Source organism: Thermobia domestica, chromosome 4, assembly GCF_964235325.1.
Source record: "Thermobia domestica chromosome 4, izTheDome1.hap1.1, whole genome shotgun sequence".
In the NCBI taxonomy this organism is placed as follows: Eukaryota; Metazoa; Arthropoda; class Insecta; order Zygentoma; family Lepismatidae; genus Thermobia; species Thermobia domestica.
Genome location: NC_137457.1, coordinates 15,591,515 through 15,617,971, shown reverse-complemented (window position 1 = coordinate 15,617,971; position 26,457 = coordinate 15,591,515). Strand labels below are relative to the sequence as shown.

The window sequence follows — 26,457 nt, the reverse complement described above, 5'->3', positions numbered from 1 at the left end:
CCTGCCAGGAATTGAACCAAGGATTTCTCGCACCAGAGTTAAGCACTCTACCACTAATTCATCGTGCCACAAAACAACAGTTGAGTTGATTTTAGTTTAGCGTCCCGTTCAGCAGCAAGGCTATATGAGACGTGGACCTACTGATTAACGTGGAATCCGAACCACATGAGCTCCCGCCGGGAATCGAACCCGGTTCTCCCACGCCAAAGGCGCGTACACTAACCGCTTAGCCACGAGGGAGCTCCACAAAACAACAGTAAAAGATAATGAGTCGACTCGAATCAGCCTGTTGCATTGGTTCCCAATTTGTGGGATGTAAACAGCAAGCAAGGAAGGCGAAAGCTATTGAGAGGAAACAATTGGAAAATCATGAATCAAGTCTCACTTGTAATCACCATTTACAGTGTAGCCAGGCATCTATCCAGCAAGTTTTTCTTGGGAGAGTCGAACACTTTTTCAGGGGAGCCGGACCTTTGCATATTAAAAGTGAACCGAGAGTCCTGTTTCAGGATAACAAAGCATTAATAACTCATCATACATACACTACATATATTACACATATTACACTTAAGAAACATTATTAGAACACAATATTGTTATTAAAGAATTGATAGAATCAATAAGTACTGTGGGCTATCGGATTTGAACTAATGACCCTGCAAAGAAATATCTAGTGAGCATACGCTAACCAACTACAAAAGTAACGAAGAAAGTTCTGTCGCTTTTTCACCCACCACCTTCGAACATCGATATGTCACCTAAGACTTATCTGGAAGATCAAAAATAGTACCCATCAGAATCGACGACCTTCTGCCAACATTCTGGAAGGCCATGGATTCCTTCACGGTAGAACTTCGTGAGCCATGAAGCGAAGAAGGTATCAAGTTCATTCTCCACCTCTACTAGGGATTTGAATTGGCGTCTTCTAAGGTGATTGTCCAAGCAATGGAGCAGGTGATAATCGGACGTGAAATGTCCGGGGAGTATGGCGGATACAATAATGTTTTCCATCCAAAGCGTTGAATGTTCTCCCGGGTCATCCTAGCCACGTGAGGCTTAGCGTTGTCCTATAACAGAAGGACCTCTTTGCGATTCAGAAGTGCTGGCTCCAGAGTTCTGAGTGTTTCTTAAACACGGATCAACTGTTGACAGTGCACAGTTGCATTGATGTTCTGACCAGCTGGTATCAGTTCCCGATGTACAATACCGCAAGCAGTCCGCCAAACACACAGAAATGCCTTCTGGTGCAGTGCTAGTTTCAGCTGTTTTGGAACCGGTTCATGGGATGCTAACCAATGATAACGGCACCGTAGGTTTCGTACAGTACCCACTTCTCACCACACGTCAACATCCTATCCAGAAATGGCTTCTTCCTCAGACGAGACACCAAAGAAACACAACTTGCTGCCTGAAGACCTTCATTTTGGATATGTGTTGGTCTTCCGGCACGTGGCGCGTCTTCGAGTGTTTCGTCACCGCCCTTAAACTTGTTAAACCACCTCTGCACTGTCCACTTAGTCACGGCACCCTCACCATTGGTTTGGCATATTTTCCGCCCCGCTGTAGTGGCGTTTGACCCCAGTTTGAACTTATACAGCATACACACCCTTATGACTAGAGACCGGATGTTAGGCAAAATGCCTATTCTTTAATATTAAAGATATGATCAAAAATAACGTTTTAAAGTTTATATGGGGGGTTATAGTTTCGATTTAAGCCAATTTTATTTTGCCTATTTTGCCTATTTCGACCTTTACTGCCTAAATAATTGCTTTAGTGCCTAATATTGCCTATTTTATGCATTTTCTTCAAAATAAGCCTTCATTGGGAAAATATATACTTTACGTAACATAATACACACACATTTACTTATATTATGTGTTTGTAAACACAAGCTCGTGGTACGTTACAATATATATACAGGATGAACTTCAAAGATGTTCACATACTTCGGGAGGTGATTCGTGACATGAAAAGAAGATAGAAGTCCTCTTGAATTTCACGAATCATCATCTGAAGTATGTGCGCACCTTTATGTCCCGTTCCAATTGTCAGGATTCGATTTTCGATTCCAATTTGGCACCCCTGTCACTCGAACACGCAGCAGAATTCGACAACATGCACCAGCACTTTTTGTCTTCTTTTCATGTCACGAATCACCTCCCGAAGTATGTGCACATCTTTCAGATTTACCAAGTATGTGCAATGCATAACATGCCTCGTTTTTGTATATACAGTAAAACAAGATATTATTTAACAAACAAGTATGTTTCTATATTCTTTGAACATTATCTATGACTTGAATCTATTTTTTAATGATATTGAGTATTTATCTTCATTATTTCGAGTTACATTTTAGTGCCTATTTTACTGCCTATTTTTTAAATTTTAAGTGCCTATTTGCCTGCCTATTTTCCAGATTTTTAGTGCCTACACATCCGGTCTCTACTTATGACACTCTGTAAAGGTCCCATGGTCACTCTGCCCTTACCAAGTTCACGGTAGTAGTATGTTGGATATACCCACACCAACAACTGACCTTTGCCGTATCTCCATTCGCATTCAACTCACGGTGTGAAGACCAATTGAACACAGACCTCCGCAGAAAGCGACAGAACTTTGTTGGTTACCTTTATATATTACACATATTATTATTATTATTATTATTATTATTATTATTATTATTATTATTATTATTACCTTATAGTCTTTTAGATTTGTGCAGTGCAGTGTAAATTGGCATTAAGCTGTATCTGGAATTATAGTTCGTAAATAAATAAATATCTTTTTAGGAAATATACGAGGGTTGGAACTTAAATAGTGGCAACACTGCTGTGGAGACACTATGCAATGAAATGTACTAGTGGCGCTGATAGTGCACGTTGTTGACATACCTACCTAACCTCCGAGCAAAAATACTCGCCAGTATCACGTCACCGGCAGGCACACAAGCGAGGGAAGCACAGTCACTTATGAGCGAGCGGTCTAACATAAAGGTGTCACTATGTTTTCGAAACAGGAACAACGGAGTTGGATTAATATTGAATGTGCCAGAGGTCGTACAGCACGACAGTGTCATCAAAGGCTTCAAGAGGCGTGTGGGGAATCGGCATTGCCGTACAGAACAGTGGCACGGTGAGTAAAAGCCTTCAACGAAGGGTAGGCAAACTGTAGCAGACATGCTTTGGGCAGGTCGTCCTAGCGTCTCTGAAGAAGAAGTACAAGCTGTTGCTGCGTTAGTGGACTGTGATCGACGCCTGACGATTCGTGAGCTCGCCCACGAAACCGGATTAGCGCATACGACTGTGCTTCGCATCCTGAAGGAACTCCTGGGCATGCGCAAAATTGCATCACTATGGGTTCCGCATGAGTTGACGGAAATGCAGAAATGGATGCGTTACGACGCTGCCGAGACGCACCTGAAGCGCTATGAGCGCGAAGGCGAGGCTTTCTTACGCCGTATCGTAACACTGGATGAGACATGAGCCAGATCTTACGAGCTAACACTGAAACGACAATCCAACGAATGGCGTCATTACGGGTCGCCGCGAAAGTCGAAAGTGCGTCTGAGCAGCGTCGTAACGCATCCATTTCTGCATTTCCGTCAACTCATGCGGAACCCATCGTGATGCAATTTTGCGCATGCCCAGGCGTTCCTTCAGGATGCGAAGCACAGTCGTATGCGCTAATCCGGTTTCGTGGGCGAGCTCACGAATCGTCAGGCGTCGATCACAGTCCACTAACGCAGCAACAGCTTGCACTTCTTCTTCAGAGACGCTAGGACGACCTGCCCGATGCATGTCTGCCGACCTTCGTTGAAGGCTTTTACCCACCGTGCCACTGTTCTGTACGGCAATGCCGATTCCCCACACGCCTCCTGAAGCCCTTGATGACACTGTCGTGCTGTACGACCTCTGGCACATTCATTCTTGATCCAACTCCGTTGTTCCTGTTTCGAAAACATAGTGACACCTTTACGTTAGACCGCTCGCTCACAAGTGACTGTGCTTCCCTTGCTTGTGCGCCTGCCGGTGACGTGGGACGAGCGAGTTTCTTTGCTCAGAGGTTAGGTAGGTATGTCAACAACGTGCACTATCAGCGCCACTAGTACATTTCATTGCATAGTGTCTCCACAGCAGTGTTGCCACTGTTTAAGTTCCAACTCTCGTATATTTTCTTCTTCTGTTGATTTCTAAAGGCACATGAAATTTTCCCTCATAAGAAAGAGTTATTTGTAGTTAAGTAATTTCTAAAGGCATGTGACTCAAATTTCGGACACGAGTGTACTTCGACATTATGTTGAATCTAGAAACAAAGAGCCTCAATGATATTTCGAGATGCTGAAACCAATCTTAAGATCATTAGCAAAAACATGCGTCTTTGGCAATACCGTCTTTTATAGTTGTTGCAATTTCTGGTAAAGAGTTCATAAATCATGCACCTAATTGTTATATAGCATTGATCAACTAATATTCTTTTTGGTAGGCCTTTTTACCTTCCATTCGAATCGAAGTAAGAAAATTAGTGTTTGGTTTATAACTTTTAGAAAAATGAGGAAATGAACTAGATTCGAGTATAACATTATTCTACAATATCATTTAGGAAATGAACATTTGTGTAAAATTAACTTATTATATCTTTATTGTAAAAAGGAATTCTGTATAGGTGGCATAATTCCAATTCTTCATTTGTGATGGCGTTAAAGAATCAAGTATTAATAGAAAACTCGATGTGGACATTCAAAACCAGCTACCAGATTACACAATACCTACGACAAAAAATACAACTGACACTACTTTTTCTTTGCTTTGCTTTTCATTATTAATCTAACAACGGTCGGGCGAGAAAAAAATTCGGTCGAGCTGGGTCCAAGGGCGCCCATCAGGGGAACAAGGTGGGGCGCTCGTCCCCTCTTTAGAGGAAATTGTGCTTCGGAAGATCGAAAACCCAATAGATATTTTAGAGTTACCGCAAAATTTGAGACTACATTTGAAATGTCGCTTATACTTGCCCCCCTTGGAAACCACAACATGGGCGCCCTTGGCTGGGTCTGAGAGACCCAAAAAACTAAAACTGCATAATTAATTTGTAAACGATATTTTTTTTTTAGTGAAAACATACTTTTATGTAATTACAAGTACTTCTAAAACAGAAAAAAATACATTTCAGCTCAAAACTGGTGTTTTGCTTCTTTTTTAAAAAAATATTTGTAATTTTTTACATATTTTTATTAGTAAATTATATGAGCTTTTTTAGAAAATTATACATAGAAAAGAATACTTACTTAAATGTTGTTATAGATAAGTAATAATGTAAAGGACAATTATAAGTTTATTTAACATAACCTAAGGCACCACCTATGTTGAAATATATTGAATGTCAGGGTTTTAAAGTTTTTTTTTTTTTTTTTTTTTTTTTTTTTAAGTTTTCATTGTTGGCAAGATTGTTATCTAATGACGGAGTGCGTGGAGTTTTCTCAGCAGGAGCAGCAGTAACAATTCTTCATACTTATCATCATCACGCTCATTGTTACTATCATGGTCACTAAATAATTCAAAATCATGATCTGCGTCGGAATCATCCACTTCACTTTCATCATCATATAAAATTCTATGAATTTTACTCACAGAAACTGTTTCACATTTCATTATGTTCTGGAGTTGCTAAGAATACCAACTGAAATGTTGTTCGTATATACACACTGAAAAACTGTCGAATAGGTAATCACAATAAAATAGTCAACTCCCTACATGATTCTTGACACTAGCAAAAAAAAAAAAGTTACGTGAACGGTCGGGCTGGGTCTGACAGGCCCATTCGAGGTTGAGCTCTATTAAAAGCAAACTAACAATAAATCAAACTGGTTTGCAATACTAGCGTCTCTTTTCGAGCGTTTCATGAAAGTATACGTAGCGGTTGCAATTCAAACCACTAACTTTAAGTTGAAAATTTTATTTAAAATCTAAGTAGATGGGACTCACAAACCTGGCCCGACCGTTCTAGCTAAAGTCAACTCCGAAGAGAAGCAGGTAAGTACAGTGATTATAACCTTTACATGACTCCCAGATCTTCAGAGTAAAACGCGAGACACCCTATGGCATTTATGGTATAGTCCTAGTTACAGTTTGTTTTTTGCTGAAGATTTTTTTTTGTACTAGTAGTGGTGGTGTGGGACAAATGATGTGAATTCGGGAGTTGCTGTCGTTCAGGTCTTGGGTTTGATTCCTGTCTATCATTCTGTTTGAGGATTTCTGAGGTGACGTGACGGAGTTTCGTTCTATGTAGATACATACTATTTGTTCTTTTCTGAAAATGTATAATTTGAAACGAAGGTTGTCATTAATTCATTTAAACAAACTTAAAACACTTAAGTGCTCTCGCCAAGTGAACTTTGTGGTGGACGAACACCGTGTGCGTGGGTTTCCTCGGGGTTTTCTCGTTTCCTCCCACTTTCTTCATTCCACCGTTTCATTCATTTCTCATAATCACCGTCTCCTTTAGCCTAACCGGCATAATCATGGGACGTAAAACTTAAAGATTTAATTTCATTCTTTTTTTAACTTAACAGAGGATCAATACAAATAGCTCAATGTAACAATGTTTGTGACTTAATAAGTCTTAAACCACCTGACCGATCTCAATAAAATTTTCAACATACATGAGGTTCGGCCCTGATATTTTTTATTTTTTTTTTCATCATTTTACTTTGACGGTGCAGATTGGGGGAAGGGGATATATACATGTATATATAAATGATCGAAAATGACCGATATTAATCTCGAATCCATGGTTTTCGGGGGAGCTGAAATGAACAGTGACACTTCGGATGCCGTTTAAACCCAAAATCAGCTTCCATTAGTACTCCTAAGCGGGATGGTGACATGTATATACAAATAATTGAAAATGGCTAATATTAGTGTCGAATTCGTAGTTTTTCTGGTCCCTAAGATGATTGGTGACAGTTTTGGTTCAACATGAAACGTATTCTCGCCGGCATTCTGCTAGCACTGCATGTATACTGAAAGTAAAGAAAAACAATTTCACTTTCTTTATAGCCAGGGTTGCCACACTCGAGACTCGCGATGGTGCCAAACACGGGTCTGAATTATGCTAGATTTTTGTAAATTATGCCAGATTTTCAAATTATCGTTCCTAACTAATTTTAAAGACCCGCCCCTACTTATCTTCATTATTTTAATGAAGTGTTTCAACTGTATTTATGTACAAAGTTAATATGACGCTGTCAGGAATGATAATGAAATAAATTGGTAAATGGCACATTATAGGGGAGGAAGGTCGAATTTATGTTTTATGAATGGATAACATTTTAAGAAATATATACACAACATGCCGCTTCCGACACAGGCCTGAAGCATTTCTTTAGTGTATTACTAGCTCATATCCCTCCCCTCTCAAGTTGTAAATTGAAAGGGACAGAAACATCCCAGATAACCAAACATTCAGGTTTCAGTTGACAGTAATAAAACTATGGGTAAGTAAATATGTTTTGTAGAGTCACGTTTTGCTATTTTTGAACATTTCTCTGAATTCAACAATAAATTACAACTGCGGAAATACTGGCTGGTCTCATTGTTCCAAACATCGCTTCAACTAAGAAGAATTCCCGACGGTCCTTGAACCATCTAAATTTTCGTTCTTTTTCTGTTCATCAGAGGGTAGAATGAAATTATACTAGATTTGGCCAAGATGCTAAAATGAAGTTGCTAGATGCTAAATGCATGTGCATTATGCTAGATGTAGCACCAAGATGCTAGATATGGCTTTACTGTTTATAGCCTATACAGTGGCGTATTTACGATTTTGTTTCGGGGAGGGCTTTGCTAACTTTCGGAAGGGGGGCTTTGCCTTAAAATGTGAAAATTCTGCAAGATATTTCATATACGTACTTTACTATAGTAATTAAGATTTCGGGGGGCTTAAGCCCGGAACCCCCCCTAAATACGTCACTGAGCCTATACTAAACTTATTTCTAGTAGTCAACTCAAAGGTTGATGCTTTAGGGATTGTCAGTAAATGCTATTGCATGAAAAAGTAGTTTTTAAACATTTGATAACACCAATAGTTATCGACGTCTTTTAGTATTTTAGTAAGGAGCAACATGGTCGCTACTGAGAAAGGGGTACTGACAAGGGCGCCGATTTCTCTGTAAATTTGGGGGGGTCCCATTCAGATGCAGAAGGCATATATCAGGATTTTAAGACAAATTGCATTCAAATTTTACCAAATATTGTATATTCTTAAATACAATAAGGGGTCCACATCAGCTTTGGGGGTGCCTCGGCTCCCCAGGATCGGCGCCCTTGAAGGAGCCAAGTTTGCACGTAGAGAGTCGTCAAGATCCTCTATATCTCTGTCACTGGCAATTACACACACTCTCTTAACAGTTAGGAACGTTCTATCTTTAAATTCGGTGTCGTCCCACGTGCGACATTCCTACTTGCGACAGGAACTGTTAACTGTCCTATGAGCGACCGATTCGATCTGTTAACTGCTCTGAGTCACCGATTCGTTCATACCAAGATAATAGAAGAAGATAAGGTTCCCTCTTCTTTAATTTCTTTCACGCTAGTGTGATTTAAAACCAAACAAAATATACTATGAAAAATTTACGTTCCTAGACTCTCATTTCTTCCAGCCGTTTCACAATTATAATGAGCATTAATTGTAACAATTAACAATTTTTAAAAAAAACTTAATGAGATACCTACAGGAAAAACTTCAGTCCCTTCCCTTACTTTACATACCTTTACAAATAAACAACATGTGGACATAAACAATTTCTTAACAAACATCCTTAACAATTAATCAGATATAAAAATGAAACGAAATCTTTAAGATTGAGTCGCACGGTTATGTCGATTAGGCTAAAGGAGACGGTGATCATGAGAAATGAATGAAATGGTGGAATGAAGAAAGTGGAAGCAAACGGGAGAAACCCGAGCAAAAGCGTCAATTAGGAAGGGACAGGAGGGGGCAATTGCCCCCCCCAAGAGTTTGAGAAATACATGTACTCCGTGAAAGTCTTATGTCGGTGGTGTTCTTGTCCCCCTTAAGCGAAGTCTGAAATGACGCCCCTGAACCCGAGAAAACCCACGAGCATGGTGTTTGTTCACCACAAAGTGCACACGCCGGGAGCTGGAATCGAACCAGGGATCCCATGCACTATACGTTCTTCCTAATATCATACTTTTTAATTCATTTCTATAAGTACACTGACTATATCAAGGGAAAAACTAACTAAATAATTAGGGTAGCTCCACCTCTGTCTATGATCCTAATGTAATTAAAAATTGCATGTTAAAATGATACGGAACATAGTGGCATAAGAAAGAAATCGAAAACAGGGTACTCACCACTTGAAGATATCAAAGAAATCTAAAAACACTTTATCCGAAGAAATTATTACACAAGTTCAAATCTCTCGCAGGACTCAACAGTTCACCCAGCTATAAGGGATTCTATCACATTGCTATACGACAAGCTTTTATGTATAAGTCAAAACAAGGGAGGAAGGCAAATTAAGCAATTAGTTTATGTTTTGGTAGCTTACAACAGGGAGGGAAGGTAATTTAAAGAGTTTGTTTACCTTTTGGATTGTTTAGAGTCAACTGCATTGTAATTGGTGGGCTTGGTTGGGAATAGCCAATCAGATAAAATTGATCTCAAAAGCTGTCTTTTATTGTTGAAATGTTTTACTCATTTTATTCGTAGAGTCTTAGTAAGTCTAAAAAGTAGATAACTGGCGAAACTGTTACAGGTTTAAGCTTTCCAAAATAAAATATATTGCTTTGCTTAGTGAGTAATTAGATTTGAATTAAATTAAATACAGAAAGCAGGGCTTTTGAAGAAAGGGGATATTACAATTGGATTTTCAATAATTAATTACATAGGAACATACTTTTCATGGAAATATCCCTGTTGTCTCCTCGTTATTTGATATACTTTATGTCAAATCTAATTCAAAATTAACGTAAGTTTTATTTGAACTCACAGTAAAGGGAAAATATATCTGACGAACAGTGTCACTGGCACGTAGATTTTTCATAGCAAAGTTGTTCGGACGCTAATAACGCCAGAGGCAAACATGTTTTACGAGAGGGAATCATATCATCTTCCACCATCTCAATGTAAATGAATCGGTCGCTCATAGGACAGATAACAGTTCCTGTCGCTAATAGGACTGTCGCTTCTGGGAGTAATTCTTAAATTCTTGGGGAGAACCAAAGAAGGTAAAACAAATTCTGATTACAGATTCAAATACGCCATTGAATAGCAAGGAATGTTAAGTTTTCGTTTCTGCGCAGATGATCTTGGTAGTTCTTCAGAGATAGAATTACGTTCGAAAGGCAGGATCGTTGAAGTATCTTGTAATGAACGTGGTTGGAGTGCTAACAGCCCTGAGTGGTAAGCGATGAGAAGGAAGCAAGTGTTGGTTGGCTCAATGGTTGTGTAACATTCACAATCAGATGGTACGTGAGTTGCATCGCAACGCCCCTCAGGAAGAAAATTACTTCCAGTTAATTTTATCATTGTGCTGTAAAGAATCCACAAAAAAGCAGCTCCTTTGGCAACTTTGTAGAAATAAAATGATTCGAGAGAAGATGCTACTTGTCAAGGTCATCGGAGGGAGGCAATTCATTCTGGGGATCAGAAGAAAGACTTAGGATTTGCATCGTCACACGGACCAAATGCAGCATGAGATGGTCACAAGGTCACTCTGGATCCAATGGTAATTAGGTGTGATTTATTTGCACACGACACAGAGAGAGCTTGTTCGTTCCTAGAACAGAAATCATGCCGTGGGCCTTCGAGAGGGCACCTTCACGATTTCTTTGGTTTTTTTTTCTCCCTCTCAGAGATGTCGAAAAACAAACACTAATTAAAAACATAACAAAAGGTGTGCTGATAACAATGTAATAAAGTTGATGTCTCAATTACTATAGAATAACTTAATATCATTTCACATAGAGGGGTTTTTAGGGCGCAGGCTGTGACTATTAGTTTTCTTTCTTTTTTCTTTGTTTTTCTTTTCTTTGAAAGGTGGGGAAGCGAGATAATTTTTCATCGAATACTTGACAATCAGTCTTCAATTATAGTATAATGATGCTTCTAAGACAGCTAAATTGAATAAAATTTAGTATGTACAGCAACTTACCTTGGATGTCTAAAAGAACTTTGGTCTCATCCAGGAACACATCCACAAGGGGTCTGTTGGGACCCCCAAAAACTTCCTAATTCAACTTACATTTGTACACTTTTTTCAAAATTATACTTCTTTAATAGGGAAATGATTGATGTAGTATGAAAATGTAATTTCTGAATTCATGTGTACTCTTTCTTTTATAAAAGCAATCTAGTATGTACTACCATTTTTTAAATGAAAATATATGTGAAAATATTTGACAATTACTTATCGTCTGTTCGGGCGCAGAATAATAACCGTTCAATACAACATAGATGCAGTAGCTTGTAGTATTGGAAGGTCCCAAAGCTGGGACCAGGGGTGTAAATAAGGGCCCCGCAGACCCCGCATTGCGGGGGGCCTCAAGCCATCAGGGGCCCCCAAGCTTTTAGTTACGCCAGTGGCTGGGACCCTCCGAATAAACATTTGTAAATTCGCGCCTGTGAACCCGAAATCACACCCGTCACTTAGTTGCTATAAAGCAACACTAAGAGCTTTATAAATTTCTTGCTAAAAATTCTCACTTTTAATGCGTTAAGACTGTTTCGATCTGATATTAAACAAGTCATGCTTCACGAAGTCTCAGAATGTACGTTAAAACCTTAAGTCATAGAATTTTATTGCAGTTTGCAATGCATTTAACTTATTTTCAGCTCAAAAACCCTCAAGCAATGTGGCTCACTGTGCTGCAACGACCATGTTGTACGTACGTACATCATCCTAACAAGTGATGAGAAACAAATGAAGAACGTTATCATTTGATGAAATATTTAACATAGAAATGATGTTTCACACCGTGATTAACCCATCTTCTTTTTCCAGCACTTAATCCTCAAGGTCAGTCAGCACATGACGTAGTGGAGGCAGAAAGTAAACAAAAATTAATCATTGTAGCTTCTGGCTTTCCCACCAAAGAAAGAAAGAAGAGACAAATGAATGTTACTCGATTTGTTTCGTGGTTGTTGAAATTTATGACGATGACTCTATTTTGACAACGCGGTAGTAGCTCTTCTTCTTCTGAAAGAAATTATCAAAAGGTGTTACGATGACGTAGTCTCAATTTACAATATTCACTCCTAATTTTTTTTTTCTTTCACTCTTTAAATAATGAAAATGGTTGTACGAAGCTGTCCGAAAGAGTAAGCGGGTTTCCCCTGAACAGTTTTTCCTGTCTGTCTGACAAAGAGTGGCAGCCTCCCAGCGACCGTCTATAAAAGAACACCGCCGAGGTCAAAGCATTCACTCTTCTGTTTGAATTCGCGCAACCAACAACACACTGCTAGAAATACACACACATATACAAAGAGAGGAGGAACAACAGATAAACAACAAATCAATTCAACAATATGATTGCCACTCTGTGGACGCTATTGTTGCTCGCATTTGTGTGCCGAGCTCAAGAGGAAGACCAGGGAGGTAAGACCCCAACTTTTCAATTTGCTTTGTGTTTGTATGAATGGGTGAGATTTGGTTTGATTAATGGTGAATGTCAAGGATGTGAGAGGAGTGATGAACAAGCATTTCTCAAGGATACAGATCTGCTGCTGTAAAATACTCTTGTAGATACATTCAGATCAATAATTCAGATGTTAAAAGGGAAATGAAATCTTTACAACTTCTGTGGGAAAACATCATAGCTCAGTATAAAGGCGAATCCAGGAACCCAAGCTTTGAAGGGGGAGAGGGACAATACTATAAGCCATATACGTCTATGTGGTATTGAACGGGTATTATTGTGCACCGGAAAAGAAAACAAGTAATTGTAAAATAATTCCATCTATATTTTTTAGAAAGAAAAAGTGATACAACTAGATTGTTTCTACAAGAGATCTTGAAGTTTTACGTCCCACGTTACGCAGGTGGGCTAAAGGAGACGGTGATGATGAGAAATGAGTGAAATAGTGGAATAAAGTGTTCTTTTTTTTGGAGTGGGGAGGGGTTTGATTTAGTTTAACGTCTCACAGTTATGCCTGCTAGGCTAAAGGAGACGTGGACCTACTAAGTATAGTGATTCCACTAATCGAACCACTTTGGTCGTTCAACTGTACTCCCACCGAGAATCGAATCCGGGACCACGCGAACCGAAGACAAGCGTGCTAGCCACTAGACCAAGCGTGAGTTCTAAATGAAGAAAATGGGAGGAAACGGGAGAAAACCCATGCACACGGTGTTGATCCATCACAAAGTCTACTTGGCGCGAGTTGGGATCGAACCAGGGACCCCACGCACCAGAAGTGAATGCTCTACCACTGATCTATAAGAGAAAGAGTACAGACGAAGTATAAGATCAAATTTTCATGTTACATCAATCATTTCCCTGTTGAACAAATATACTTTTATTGAAAAAGTGCATAAATGGATGTTGAGTTAGGAAGTTTTGAAGGGATAAGGACACAGGTAGTCCCAACATGTGTACGCCCTGGTTCAGTAATACAGAGTTCGCCTGTGGTTCGAGGAGTCTCCTATTTGACAAAGTTTATGGTGGACAATATCGTGTTTCCAGGATTCTCCATTTCCCTCCCACATTCACATCCCACCAACTTCTTCATAATCCTTTGTTTTCATTAATCATTCGCCCCGTTTCGCCTAAAGGCCATAACCTTAGAATGTTAACCTAGAAATTTCATTTAATTTATCTACAAGTTCCCTGTGCCATAATTCGTTAGATATGAGTTCAATGTCCCTTTAGCATCAAATGCTGTATTAGATGTGAGCCTACAGTTTAGCGTGGGATTCGAATTATTAGTATTACCGATGAGGCAAAAAGTAAGGCATTCTGGTCAGGGGCGCCGGAAACGGGTGGCAAAGGGGTAGCTGTTCCCCTGAAATTTTCATGGAGAGCAAGATACTCGTTCCCCCCCCCCACCTCCATTTTTAGACAATACACAACAGTGATTGTATGAAGTAAATTTTGTTTTTTTATGATAATGCGAAAACAATTCTCTATTCCAGATTCATCTTCCTTTTTGAGACATGGGACCGGGCCGCTTTTTCAGAAAGATTTAGGAAAACGAATTGAAAATTCTCTTTATTTCCATTGGTTTATATTCTCAAAACACTGTAAATTCTTTAAGAGTCCCTATCACTGCGAAATTAAAATACCGCTAATTTTACAGTAATTATGTGATATCTTCAAATAGATAAAAGATAATCGAAAACTGGATCAAGACCTCCCTAGACGATGTTATTTTGCATGAGGTACCATTATCAGGAGTCACCTAGTAGCTTTCCGTTTGTAGTTATTTAGAAATGCGAAAATAAATGCCAAATTTCTAAATGACTGGAAATCGAAAGCATATAAATGAGTCATGATAACGGTATCTTATGCAAAATAATATTGTCTAGGGAGGTCTTGTTCCACTTTTCGATTATCTTTTATCTATTTGAAGATATCACATAATTACTGTAAAATTAGTGGTATTTTAATTTCGCAGTGATGAGGCCTCTTAAGAATTGCTGTTCAAGTAATCGTATGTCTGCATTATGAAACAAGTCGTTGAGTGAGATCTTGAAGTTTAAAAAGAATATCAATTTAAAAGTGTAACAGGGCATTTAATTATACGTATTTTTCGATAAATTTAAGCTATTGTTCTTACAAACAATATGCATAGTGAAGTAAGTTTTATAGTGAGCAGGAAAAATGTATTCCTTGTTGGGATGGGTATTACTATTTCCCATCTTGGAAATAAAAAGTGTAAATATGTAACACTACTATTTATAAATAGAATGGAACTTAAGTAATGTCAAAGTTAGGTAGAATGAAAGAACGTTCTCACAAAGTAGGGATATGTCACTAGATTTCCAGAGGAAGTCAACACTGTTGCACACAAGATGAGATATAAGGTGTTGTTTTTTTTTTTCGTATCGTAGATTTTGTACAAATTTCGTTTCCGTTCTAGAACAATTCTCTTTCTTCGACCACCAGGAGAAATGTTTAAATTTTGTGTCCAACCGTTATGCCGGCTAGGCTAAAGGAGACGATGAGAAATGAATGAAATGGTCGAATGAACAAAGTGATGGGAAACGGGATAACCCCAAGAAAACCCACGCATACGAAGTTTGTCCACCACAAAGCTAACTTGGCGTGAGCTGGGATCAAACCAAGAACTCATGCACCAGAGGAGAACGCTGCGACTTAGCCACAAGCTGAAAAGAATGAGGGAACACACTCACTACATTAACCACCACAAACTCCCATGGCCTGAGTTTGATGAACCAGGGAACCTTCTCATTAGAGCTTGCATTATGCAACAATAACACACGAAGCTCTATTCTTTAAAATTACATTCTCTTAACGATTTACAGAAGAAACATACTTATATATTACGGAACTGTTGATAATTTAAAAAGTAAAAAATAAATACATGAATTAAGAAATAGGAGATTTATGACTGAGAAATAAAGAAATGAAGTGCATATGAACTGGTATCACTGCAATTTGCAATCTCACACACTGCTTTTAATGTTTTGTAAATATGGAAGCGAAATATTTCTAATGAATGTTGAAGCAGCGAGTTTCTCAGTGTGGCAGGTTATAAGGAAGTATTTTTAATGTTGCGAATTGAGAATTCCCTCGTGAATAAAAGAAGATCGTTTTCGCTAATAAAAAGAAAACAGTTTGTACTTTCTTTTAGAAAAAGAAAAGATAATAAAAAGGATGTAATGTTTAGAAAGAGAACTATATCAGTTTTGATGACAGTTGGATATTGATAAACAGAGATAGTTTAATCGTCATCATCATCATCATCATCATCATATGTTGCTACTAAGAAACTTCCATGCTCTACGATCTTTCGCTAACATCTTCGTCTTCACGTAAAACTTTTCTGTTTCGATATCGTCCAGTAATTGTAGTCTCTTTTGCTCTCTCCATCGCTTTATTTCCACTGTACTCTCTATCACGATCAGTGGCGTTTTTAGGGCGGCTTCCGGGCTTAAGACCCCCGAAATCTTACTTACTATAGTAAAGTATATGAAATGTCTTGCAGAATTTTCACATTTTCAGGCAAAGCCTCCGCCCCCCGAAAGTTACCAAAGCCCCCCCCCCGAAACAAAATCGTAAATACGCCACTGATCATGACCCTCATCATTGTTCCTTCTTAGCCAAATAAGATGACTATAGTAAAAATAAAAATATTGTAGATGTGTTGTTTTGGATGGGGGCTTTTATGTCTAGATATAAGTAAAATAGAATTACTGTACACATTAGCAACAATGACAAGTACGTAAAAGCCAAGAGCTATAGCTTCGAATTATCGAGGTGACATCCGGAGAAATTCGAATAATAAAGGTAAACTTCGACTTCTAGAAGATCGGAGATACGAAAGTTCGAGTCGCGGAGATTTTTAAACATGATTACGAAACACTTAAAATTCGACTTAACGAGATTATAATTTTTAAACATTCGACTTTTAGAGGTTATTTTGATATGTGTATGCAGAATTCAAGGAAATGTGAAAATAATTCGAGTTTTCAGAGAATTCGACTAATCGAAGTTCGAGTTATCAACGTTCAACTGTACTTCTGTTTGGGAAATGTTTCTCAGATAATTTTCAGCATCAGCACCTTAAATTATTTTCAGTTCTTTTCAAAATGGCGTGTTGGGCTCCTTCTATGCTTCACAAGTTAAACTAAGATGACAATATCTGACACAGCTTAAAATCTTAAGAAATATACAGGGTATTTCAAAATAACACCGACAAAATTTGGGAGGTGATTCCTGACACCAAGATGAAACGGAAAGTATAGACCAACCTGGGTACACAAATGCTTCTTTTCGGAGTTATAGCCTGAAGAAAACATCAAAAAATGAACATCAAGAAAACATCAGAAGTCTATAGCTCCAAAACTATAGGACCTACTGTAGTCGGGTCAAGACTTCACTTAGGAACTGAAGAATATGCGTGCTATCCAATAATATATGTTTCGGAATCCTATGGTACTCAGACAACATTTTTTATAAACGCAGTTTGGCTACGAGCATATATAACTTGAAGTACTCTGCAACTACCTCTATAAAAATTGTTGCGGAAGTACCACAGGATTTTGAAACATAGATATTTAGATACGGCACATACTAGTTCTTAAGTGAAGTCTTGGCCAAACTAGGGTAGATCCCATAGTATTGGAGATATGGACCTTTAAAGTTAATTTTTTTTCATGTTTTGGGCAGCTTATAATTCCGAAAGGAAGAATTTGTGCCCCCAGGTTGGTCTTATACTTTTTGTCCTATCTTGGTGCCAGGAATCACCTCTCAAACGTTGTTGGTGTTGTTTTGAAGCACCCTGTATAGACTATTATTTCTCGAGACCTAACAGTAGAAAGTCTACTGAAAGATTTATATCATTGTGTGTGTGTGTGTGTGTGTGTGTGTGTGTGTGGTGAATCTATGCCGTACTTCATTTACACATTCCTGTTTATTATGCATTAATGTATAGCAGGAAGTTTCACCTTGAAAGGGGTTTCATCTTCGAACGGCTAGCAGCTGACATGGAGGGGCAGTTGCTCCTTCTGCAACCTACATGTTACGATACTGTCTTTCGACTGGGTCATTTTCTTTAAAAATGAAGATGAAAGAAAAATCACAAGGAAAATACATTACACTATTTACAGAGCTCTTCTTGTCATTAGCAAACTTCATATGAAGGTAAACTTTAACATGTTAAGTACATTTGTAGGATATTTTCCTCTACAGATTTTAGTTCCTGTTTAACTGAATATTAAAGTTAAGATTTGAAGTTAGTCAAGTTCTTGAAATAAAACCAAAATACTAATTTCTGTTTAGGAAAATGAAATGACATGAAACATTTCAGTTTAACGATTATTCTATTTGGCTGGAGGATCGAACTAGGGATGGCCAGAACCGGTTCCTGGTGGAACCGGTTTTCGGGTTTGAACGGATCCGGTTCTAGAAGATGCGGTTCAGGAACCGGTTTTTCGGATCAGGTCTGGAACCGGTTCTTCGGGTGCAGGTCTGGAACCGGTTCCCAAGATCCGGTTCTGGAACCGGGTTTTTGGACCCAGGTCTGGAACCGGTTCTGAAAACCGGATCTCCAAGAACCGGTTCCTTACGGGACCGGTTCCGCTAGAACTGAAACTTTGTGATCATCCCTACGCTAAACCCGAGCTGCTGGCAGGCTGTGAACAGTATGCTAGATGAAATGGTGGAAGCGACTGGTAGGCGCCCAGGCGGCGGCCGCTTGTCTCATTTGGCTAAATAAACTGGGTAACTGGCAAACTCATTGGCTAAACAGGCAAACTGACCAACTCATTTGGCTAAACACCCACTGGTGGACCAATTTTTTTGGAAGGGCACAAGCGTATATGGGCGGGGAGGGCACAAGCGCATGGTCCTCTTCGCAGTGTTTTGAAGGTGAACTTTGTGCCTCCTTTATGGGTCTTTGTTGGCTTTCGGATCCAGGTCTGGAACCGGTTCCTAAGATACGGTTCTGGAAGCGGGTTTTTGGACCCAGTTCTGGAACCGGTTCTGAAAACCGGATCTCCAAGAACCGGTTCCTCCCGGGACCGGTTCCGCTAGAACCGAAACTTTGTGATCATCCCTACGCTAAACCCGAGCTGCTGGCAGGCTGTGAACAGTATGTAGTGTTGCCACGAGACGAGACGAGACGAGACTTCAGGCTGTCTCGTCTCGTCTCATGCAAAGCATGTCTCGTCTCGTGTCTCGTCTCGAAAAAATGTGCTCGTCCCGTCTCGTGTCTCGTCTCGAGAGGTTCTGTCCCGTCCCGTCTCGTCTCGTCTCGTTTGTCTCGTTTTGTCTCGTCTTGTCTCGTAAAAAATATAGCACATACCATGGGAACGAAAGTTAAATGTAGCAGGCTGCACCATGCTAATCAAGATACAACTAAGTTACAAGTATTAACCAGAACACAAAGACAAGAAATGTCACGGAAACTACACCGTGAAGCCTTCACCTCTGGTGTATGTGGTAGTCGGTTCGATCTCGGTTAGTGCCATGTGAGCTTTGTGGTGGACAAACATCGAATGTGTGTGGGGGCCGCGGTAGCTCAGTGGTAGAGCGTTCATCTCTGGCGCTTGGGGTCTCGGGTTCGATCCCAGCCCCTGCCAAGTGAACTTTGTGGTGGACAAATACCGTGTGCGTGAGTTTTCTCGGGGTTCTCCCGTTTCATCCCACTTTTTTCATTCCACCATTTCATTCATTACTCATCATCACCGTCTCCTTTAGCCTAACCGGCATTACCGTGGAACCTAAAACTCAAATATTTCATTTCATTTTTCGAATGTGTGTGTTTTCTCGAAGTTGTCTAGTATCCTACCACTTTCTTCATTCCACTAATTTTCCCATCATCATTCATTCGGGGTGGGCCAAAGTTGCCTAAAGGTCTTAAAAAATAAATTCAAATAAGCTCACAAGGCAAGGACAAATAATTTACAAGATAATATATCTCTGCTGTAAGTTGTCTGAGGCTTCTCGACCCTGGCTTTTTTTTTTTTTTTTTTTTTTTTACATTCTGATACATTGAAATTTGTTTCACCAGTTTCAATACACGAATATACAGTAAATTGCTCATAGGTACATTGAAGATGAAGACACTAATGTCAAATAATGTTTACACGACAAGCAAAGTTCGATGAAAAGGTGTCACCATCCACGACACTATCGTATACTATCAGCCCACTTGCTTTATAGTGTATATATATATATATATATATATATATATAGAGAGAGAGAGAGAGAGAGACAGAGAGAGACAGAGAGATGGAAAGATATATAGATAAATAGAGAGATAGATAGACAGATATGTGTGTACACTTTGATTTCATATATTCCAGCCTTTAGGTTTCCATACCAATCCAAAAACTACTTTCCATTTTAGCATGTTTAGATTTGTTGCAATTATTTTTTTTTTAAAAAGCTCGGAACCAAATAATTTTATTGAGTAATGGAAAGTATTTGATTGAAATTTTATATGTTACTGCACAGTAAGCTCTACTTAAAGTGCCATAGTAATGGGAGCTGAACGACACATCGGACCAAAGAATGCTTGGGGCCAGTCTTCACCTCCATGGTACAAATCTGTTCCCATAACCGCGGGGTGTGTGCCACTATATGGTGGTTGCCCCATTTGTGTAACAAACTCATGACAGTACACCCAGATTAGCTAGTGGTCTAAAAAAAGTTGATTTTTGGGTGGCCATTTTGGATTAAAGTTTCTTATATTGTCGTGATCTATTCGCAATCATACAACGTCGAAATGTTGACACATTGGGTACGGGGATTCGAACTTGTAACCGCAGATGATTGTATAATTTATCAATGAGACATGTTGTGTTAATGCACGAATGATATCTTAATCAATCCATCTTAGTTTTTTCTTGCCATTCATTAGCATATTTACTTGGCCCTGTATAAAACTTTTTCGTAATATATCCACCACCGGTTATTAACCACTTTATTGAAACGATCCCAATATTATATTTTAGAACTGGCCTTTGAAATTAATTCTTTATTATATTTGCTTTCCAATTCTTTTAACTTCGTTTGTAAACATATTATTTTGGCTTTGTACATACTGTTAGACTTCAGTTTTTCGTTCTCTTTACACAAAAAGGAGAGCTCTTCCTTTGGTTTATGCCCCTCACTCTCCACAAAACAAACGAAAAATAACATAAACAAAGAGTTATTTTTTATTTCAGTCACAATAGTTATTTCATGTGGCTACACCCCAATGTCTGATTTGTTTTTTCTTTAAACACCTAACTTCCGTACATTTAATTCTTTCATTATTTACATCAACACGGTTCCGTATAGTAAAGGTAAGTTTAGTGAAGGCACGTCTTGTTTAAACTTTTTCTTGGGTAGAATATTTAGAAGCTCACATTTTAAATTATGTCCACAAGCTTCGGGAATAAAATGATCGGAATAGACGCTGGCGTTTTCAACTTTAAAGATATCTTTCCGACAGCATTTCTTTCGCTAAACTTTCCGCAAAGGAACCGAGGGAAATACATGATAAATAACTTTGGAACCCGTAATATTTCTACTATAATTGCGCCAAGTACTTAGTGTAGAATTCGACATGCTTATAGGCTAACACGAGCACTACAGTAATTAATGTTTTCTTAATACAGGAAAGCAAGAATCACTCACTTTCCTGCAAAAATCAAAGAAACAAACAAGGGTGAATGACAAGGACCTTGGGCGAAAGCTGTTTCTGTTCCCGCCGTGACGTCACAATTGTACTGCATCTTCGGTTTTCAAAGAAGGGTAGTTATGACGCGACCTTAAAAGAGGAAAGGAACAGTAGGGTCGGCGAACCTTGGAAGCAGAGGGCAATTTCGCATACTGGTCAGATCAAACATTTCCGCGTAACAAAACGAAGGTCCCCCTGTAAAATCTCTTCATTTAAAGTGTTATTGTTAGTATCATAAATTTGCTGAAAGCAAACAATTTGAAGGGTTCGTCGATAATATCTGCTTTTTTTGTCCTGCGCCCGCCTTCCAAACGAAGAGCTGAATTTTACAACATGACTGCTGTATAATAAGCGAGCGATTGGTAAAATGGTAAAAGTGTATTTTTATGTGTATGTGTGTGTGTGTGTGTGAGAGAGAGAGAGAGAGAGAGAGAGAGAGAGAACGAGAGAGAAGACAAAATTGCAAGTTGCAAGATGACAAAGTTGCAAGATGACATACTTCAATTGCCGTTTTCGGTTAATTTCGGTTCATATAGCAAAAAGAATACCGCCACCAGAGAATCCGCCATCTCAACCAGAACTTTCAACTACAGCCTGTAATGAGTGTAGACCTTATCCAGTTTTCAAATTGAATAGATGGTCGTGGTAGTTCGGTTTCTTGACCTTGTAAAAATCTTCCCTGTCTTTGATTTTGTTTGTCATCATTCCAGCCAGAAACGAAAAAAATGAGAATTCCTCAGTTTACAGCAAGGGGAATTGGGGACAAGACATTAAGGATGATATTCCTGGAAGCTCATGTATCACGATTGATTCATTCAATAGACAGAGGACACTTTTCTATGAAGGCTTTCCAACATGTTTTCTCACAAAGGGGATTTTCCTTTTGCAATCTATATGACCACTGGCAATTTCAATCTTGGCCATTTCCCCCAGCGTTTGCATTTTCGAGACACGAGACATTTCACGAGACGTCCCGTCTCGTCTCGTGTCTCGTCTCGTTTTCGAGACGAGACGGGACACGAGAAATGTCTCGTCTCGTGGCAACACTAACAGTATGCTAGATGAAATGGTGGAAGCGACAGGCAGGCGTCCAGGCGGCGGCAGCTTGTCTCATTTGGCTAAATAAACTGGGTAACTGGCAAACTCATTGGTTGAACAGGCAAACTGGCCAACTCATTTGGCTAAACACCCACTGGTGCACCAAAATCTTTTTCTTGGTTCACAAGCGGGTCTGGGCAGGGAGGACACAAGCGCATGGTCCTCTTTGCATTTTTTGAAGGTGAACTTTGTCCCTGCTTTAAGGGTCTTTGTTGGCTTTCGGACCCAAGTCTGGAACCGGTTCCTAAGATCCGGTTCTGGAACCGGATTTTCGGATCCAGGTCTGGAACCGATTCTAAAAACCGGATCTCCGAGAACCGGTTCTGCCGGAAACGGAACTTTGTGGCCATCCCTAGATCGAACCAGGGACTTCACATTCCCAGACGTAAGCACTGTACCACTGAGCCACCATACCTCGCTAATATCTGTTTAGGGTATTTATAATAACCTAATAACCTCTGTTATAGTAAAATATTTTCTAATACTAATGAAGAGCGACTTTCATCGCAGCTAACATGTGGCTTTTTTTTTCGTCGAGGAAGACCACTACTATAACTATTAAGTTTAGGGGTACCGACTCCGGGATTGCTCTGTTGGTACAACATGCTCCAGAAATTTTGTGGGGGGTGCTCAGCACATACAAACACATACGAGGGCCATTGCAAAAGTCATGGTAATTATTTTTTTCTCGAAAAATGGTAACGAATTAAAAAAATTCTGAAAATGCAAATGGAAGGTTAGTTCATATGTAAATATTACATATAGGGAGATGGAAATGAAATCTTTGAGTTTTACGTCCCACGGTTATGCCGGTTAGGCTAAAGGAGACGGTGATGATGAGTAATGAATGAAATAGTGGAATGATGAAAATGGGAGGAAACGGGAGAACCCCGAGAAAACCCACGCACACGGTGTTTGTCCACCACAAAGTTCACTTGGTGGGGGCTTTGATCGAACCCGGGATTCCTAGCACCAGAGGTGAGCGCTCTACCACTGAGCCACCGCGGCCCCATATACGGAGATGGATGAACACACACACACTATCATAAAGATATAGCACGAGAAAAAAGACGAAAAAATTTGATCGTTTCAAACGAATTTCACTGTCAATCTCAACAGTACACAATAGTACAGGGCAGGAACACGTGTCATGATGACTTGCCATCTTGTGGATTCTTTGCGGAGATTCCTGATGCCATAGAATGTGCATGGTTTCTAATGTACTCTTGTAAATCTAATGTATAAAATATTTATAGAATCTTTAGAAGTAATTCTTAAATTATAGAGAAGGGCCAAATTTTTTCTTAAAAACGGGTTATAAAGTTTGGTCAGGGGCGTTTTACCAGGGATGAACACATGTTAAATTCCGGAATTGTGGCGCTGAGAGTCAAAAGTATCATTTTTTTTTTTTTTTAACTGTAATTCTGTTTCTCAACAAGACGACGGTTCCTTTTTGAATGAAAAATTCAACGAGCTTTTCTCCATGGTATTTTGAGGTAAAAAATTTCCACACTTGTTATGTTTCAAACGGTTGACATTCAGAAAGGCGTAACGAGAACTAAAATCGGGGATTAGAATACTAGAACCTCCCTGGTTATGCCCAATACTCTTACACTAGAATACATATTATCTGTTGCGACAAAAAGAACGAAAGACAAAAACACGAGAAAGAGTTAATTTTTGTTCAAAAATACCTAAAGTTGCATTTTCAGGACGGCTACTTTTCAAAATTTTTCGAGTGGGGCTCTCGCTAAGCCTAGCTGGTTTTTCATATCCCCAGACCCCTCAGTTGTGAACTGTAATTAGAAAAATATGAAATGAAATTTTTCAGTTTTATGTCCCACGATTATGCCGTACGAGCTTAAAGGAAATGGTGAAAATGAGAAGGAATAAAATGGTGGAATGAAGGAAGTGGGGAAAAAACCCACATATACGGTGTTTGTCCATCATAAATATTCACTTGGCGCAAACTAGGATCGAACGAGGGGCCCCACGAATCGGAGATGAATGCTACATCATTGGGCAACTGTAAATTAGAACACTTGTCACTGATTTTCAGAACCAGGCTCTCCTGATTAAATGACATACTTTCTGTGACTGAAGTTATTGACTTATTTACAGTAAAAAAAAAAAAAAAAGAAAGAAAGAAAAGGAAAAATAGGGAAGGCCCTGAAAAAACAGATTATTGAAGCACAAAAGAAAAATAATAAACCTTGAAGAGAAATTAGAGGCCGTTACTCCTTTTAGCAGTTGCCTCGATATTTGTTACCTAGACTGTGTGAAAACATTCAAATAATAAAGGTTTCTGGGTGAAGGGAAAAGTTGACGCAAGTAAAATAAAAGGTTCGGACTACCGTACTAAACTGTCTCATTTACCTTTCTTAGAATTAAATCATGTCACTGTGCCGTTATTGTTCTGAAACGTTTATTTAAGACATATAAAGAAAATTATGATAGGGAATTTCGAAAACTTTGTCCAAAAAAAACTTATCATTCCAAGAGTTGTGAGAAATGACTTATGTTATAGTGTAGGGTTGTCAATTAAATATTTACAATAAAGTCACAATTATCCGCGGAATTGGATGGCAAGGGTACCGAGATAGCAAAAATCGGAAAACCCGAGAGTAAAAATAAAGTGCAAACACGAAAAAACATTTCAGCATAAAATATATGTTTTATTGTTCAAGAAAGGTAGTAAAACTTTAAAAATACCTTTACTCTATGTCTAAATCACTAAAATAAAGAAGAGTAAACACACACAAAAAAAAAAAAATACTATACTGTAAACCTGGCAGCAATTTTCGACCTTTGCACTGTAGGGCCTATTCTTATTTTCCCAGTTGTTGGCTAGGGTTATTATTATTATTATTATTTCGTAATTAATCTGCCAGTGGTCGCCTGTGGAATCTCACTCCGCAGTCAAGAATGAATGTAATTTGCTACCACGTAAATCACTCTTCCAAATTCCGTTTTCCATACCTTACAACAATCGGTTTCTTCTTATCAGAATAGACCCCATGCCGTAAGCGTCGGTGGACCACCGATGGGCAACTAGCGACATCTCGCCAAAAATTGGCGGCCCCGCAGCGACGCTACGCGGTGGCCCCACTTCGCAGTGGCGTAACTGAGGGGCCCGCAGAGCTTGCAGTGCGAGGAGGCCCGCAGGGTTGGGGACCCACTGCGAAGCAAATGCCAAGAACTATAGGCTACAAAAAGTGAGCTGAATACGGAATATCCATTTCCCTTAACGACATTATTTACTTTAGAAAAGAAAAATATGCTCTGGGTGAACATTAATCCATTCTAGCAACATCAGTTTAAACAATCATCTCAGCGCTCGAAGGTTAAGGAAAAATAATTTTTGCCTTTTTCGGTGAGTAATAAATTTATTTGTAATTTTATTATATTCCATGGATTTATCAACCATTGTCTTCTACAGAGACATAATGTAATACGAAGTTAATGGACATGGGAAGGGGAGGCCAAAAAAATAATCCTGCGGGGGCCCGGCATTTTTGTGTTACGCTACTGCCACTTCCGTTTTGAAAATTATACCACCAGTGGCAGAGACGAGACGGAAGGCCAGTGAACAACAAAATTATTCCCCCAAGATACGTTAAATTGGCTATATGCGTGATTTGTTTACATTAAGGCGAGTCTAAAAAATACTTTAAAAAAGTAAAAAAAAAAAATCTCCATGATGGGCACGAACCACCAACCTTATGATTACTAGCCGCGTACTCTTCCGACTTCGCCACGGAGGCGATAACGGAATATCGCTTGTAGAGTATAAATCGTTTAATTCTTTTTAATTTGTATAATCAGAGTACTCCTTTAACCGTCTATATTCGAGGATAACCGTTTGAAATCAGATAAAATGCATTGTCCATGTAATTTTATAACAAAATGACACGCGTATATTTACTTTATTTCATAGTTCTTCCATATTCACTTTCTAATGATCGGCGACAGTTGCCATCTAAA

At 39.1% G+C, this 26,457-nt stretch overlaps 2 protein-coding genes across 2 annotated transcripts in view; one reads left to right on the top strand and one right to left on the bottom strand.

Moving 5' to 3' along the window:
• Positions 1 to 3,500: 3,500 nt before the first annotated feature.
• Positions 3,501 to 3,800, bottom strand: LOC145683635 (histone-lysine N-methyltransferase SETMAR-like). The gene has a single exon (XM_081754973.1). The coding sequence runs from the start codon at positions 3,798 to 3,800 to the stop codon at positions 3,501 to 3,503; it is 300 nt and encodes a 99-aa protein (XP_081611099.1).
• Positions 3,801 to 12,423: 8,623 nt separating this feature from the next.
• The window catches only part of LOC145683745 (uncharacterized), a 49,921-nt gene continuing 35,887 nt past the window's right edge, over positions 12,424 to 26,457 (top strand). Inside the window, exon 1 of the mRNA XM_081755276.1 lies at positions 12,424 to 12,619. Within this exon, the coding sequence (XP_081611402.1) occupies positions 12,550 to 12,619 (70 nt within the window). The 5' untranslated portion in view covers positions 12,424 to 12,549. The remainder of the gene's footprint in view (positions 12,620 to 26,457) is intronic.

What these genes read in the sequence shown, in the direction of transcription:
- LOC145683635 (XM_081754973.1), bottom strand. Translation starts at nt 3,800, where the DNA reads ATGCATCGGGCAGGTCGTCCTAGCGTCTCTGAAGAAGAAGTGCAAGCT.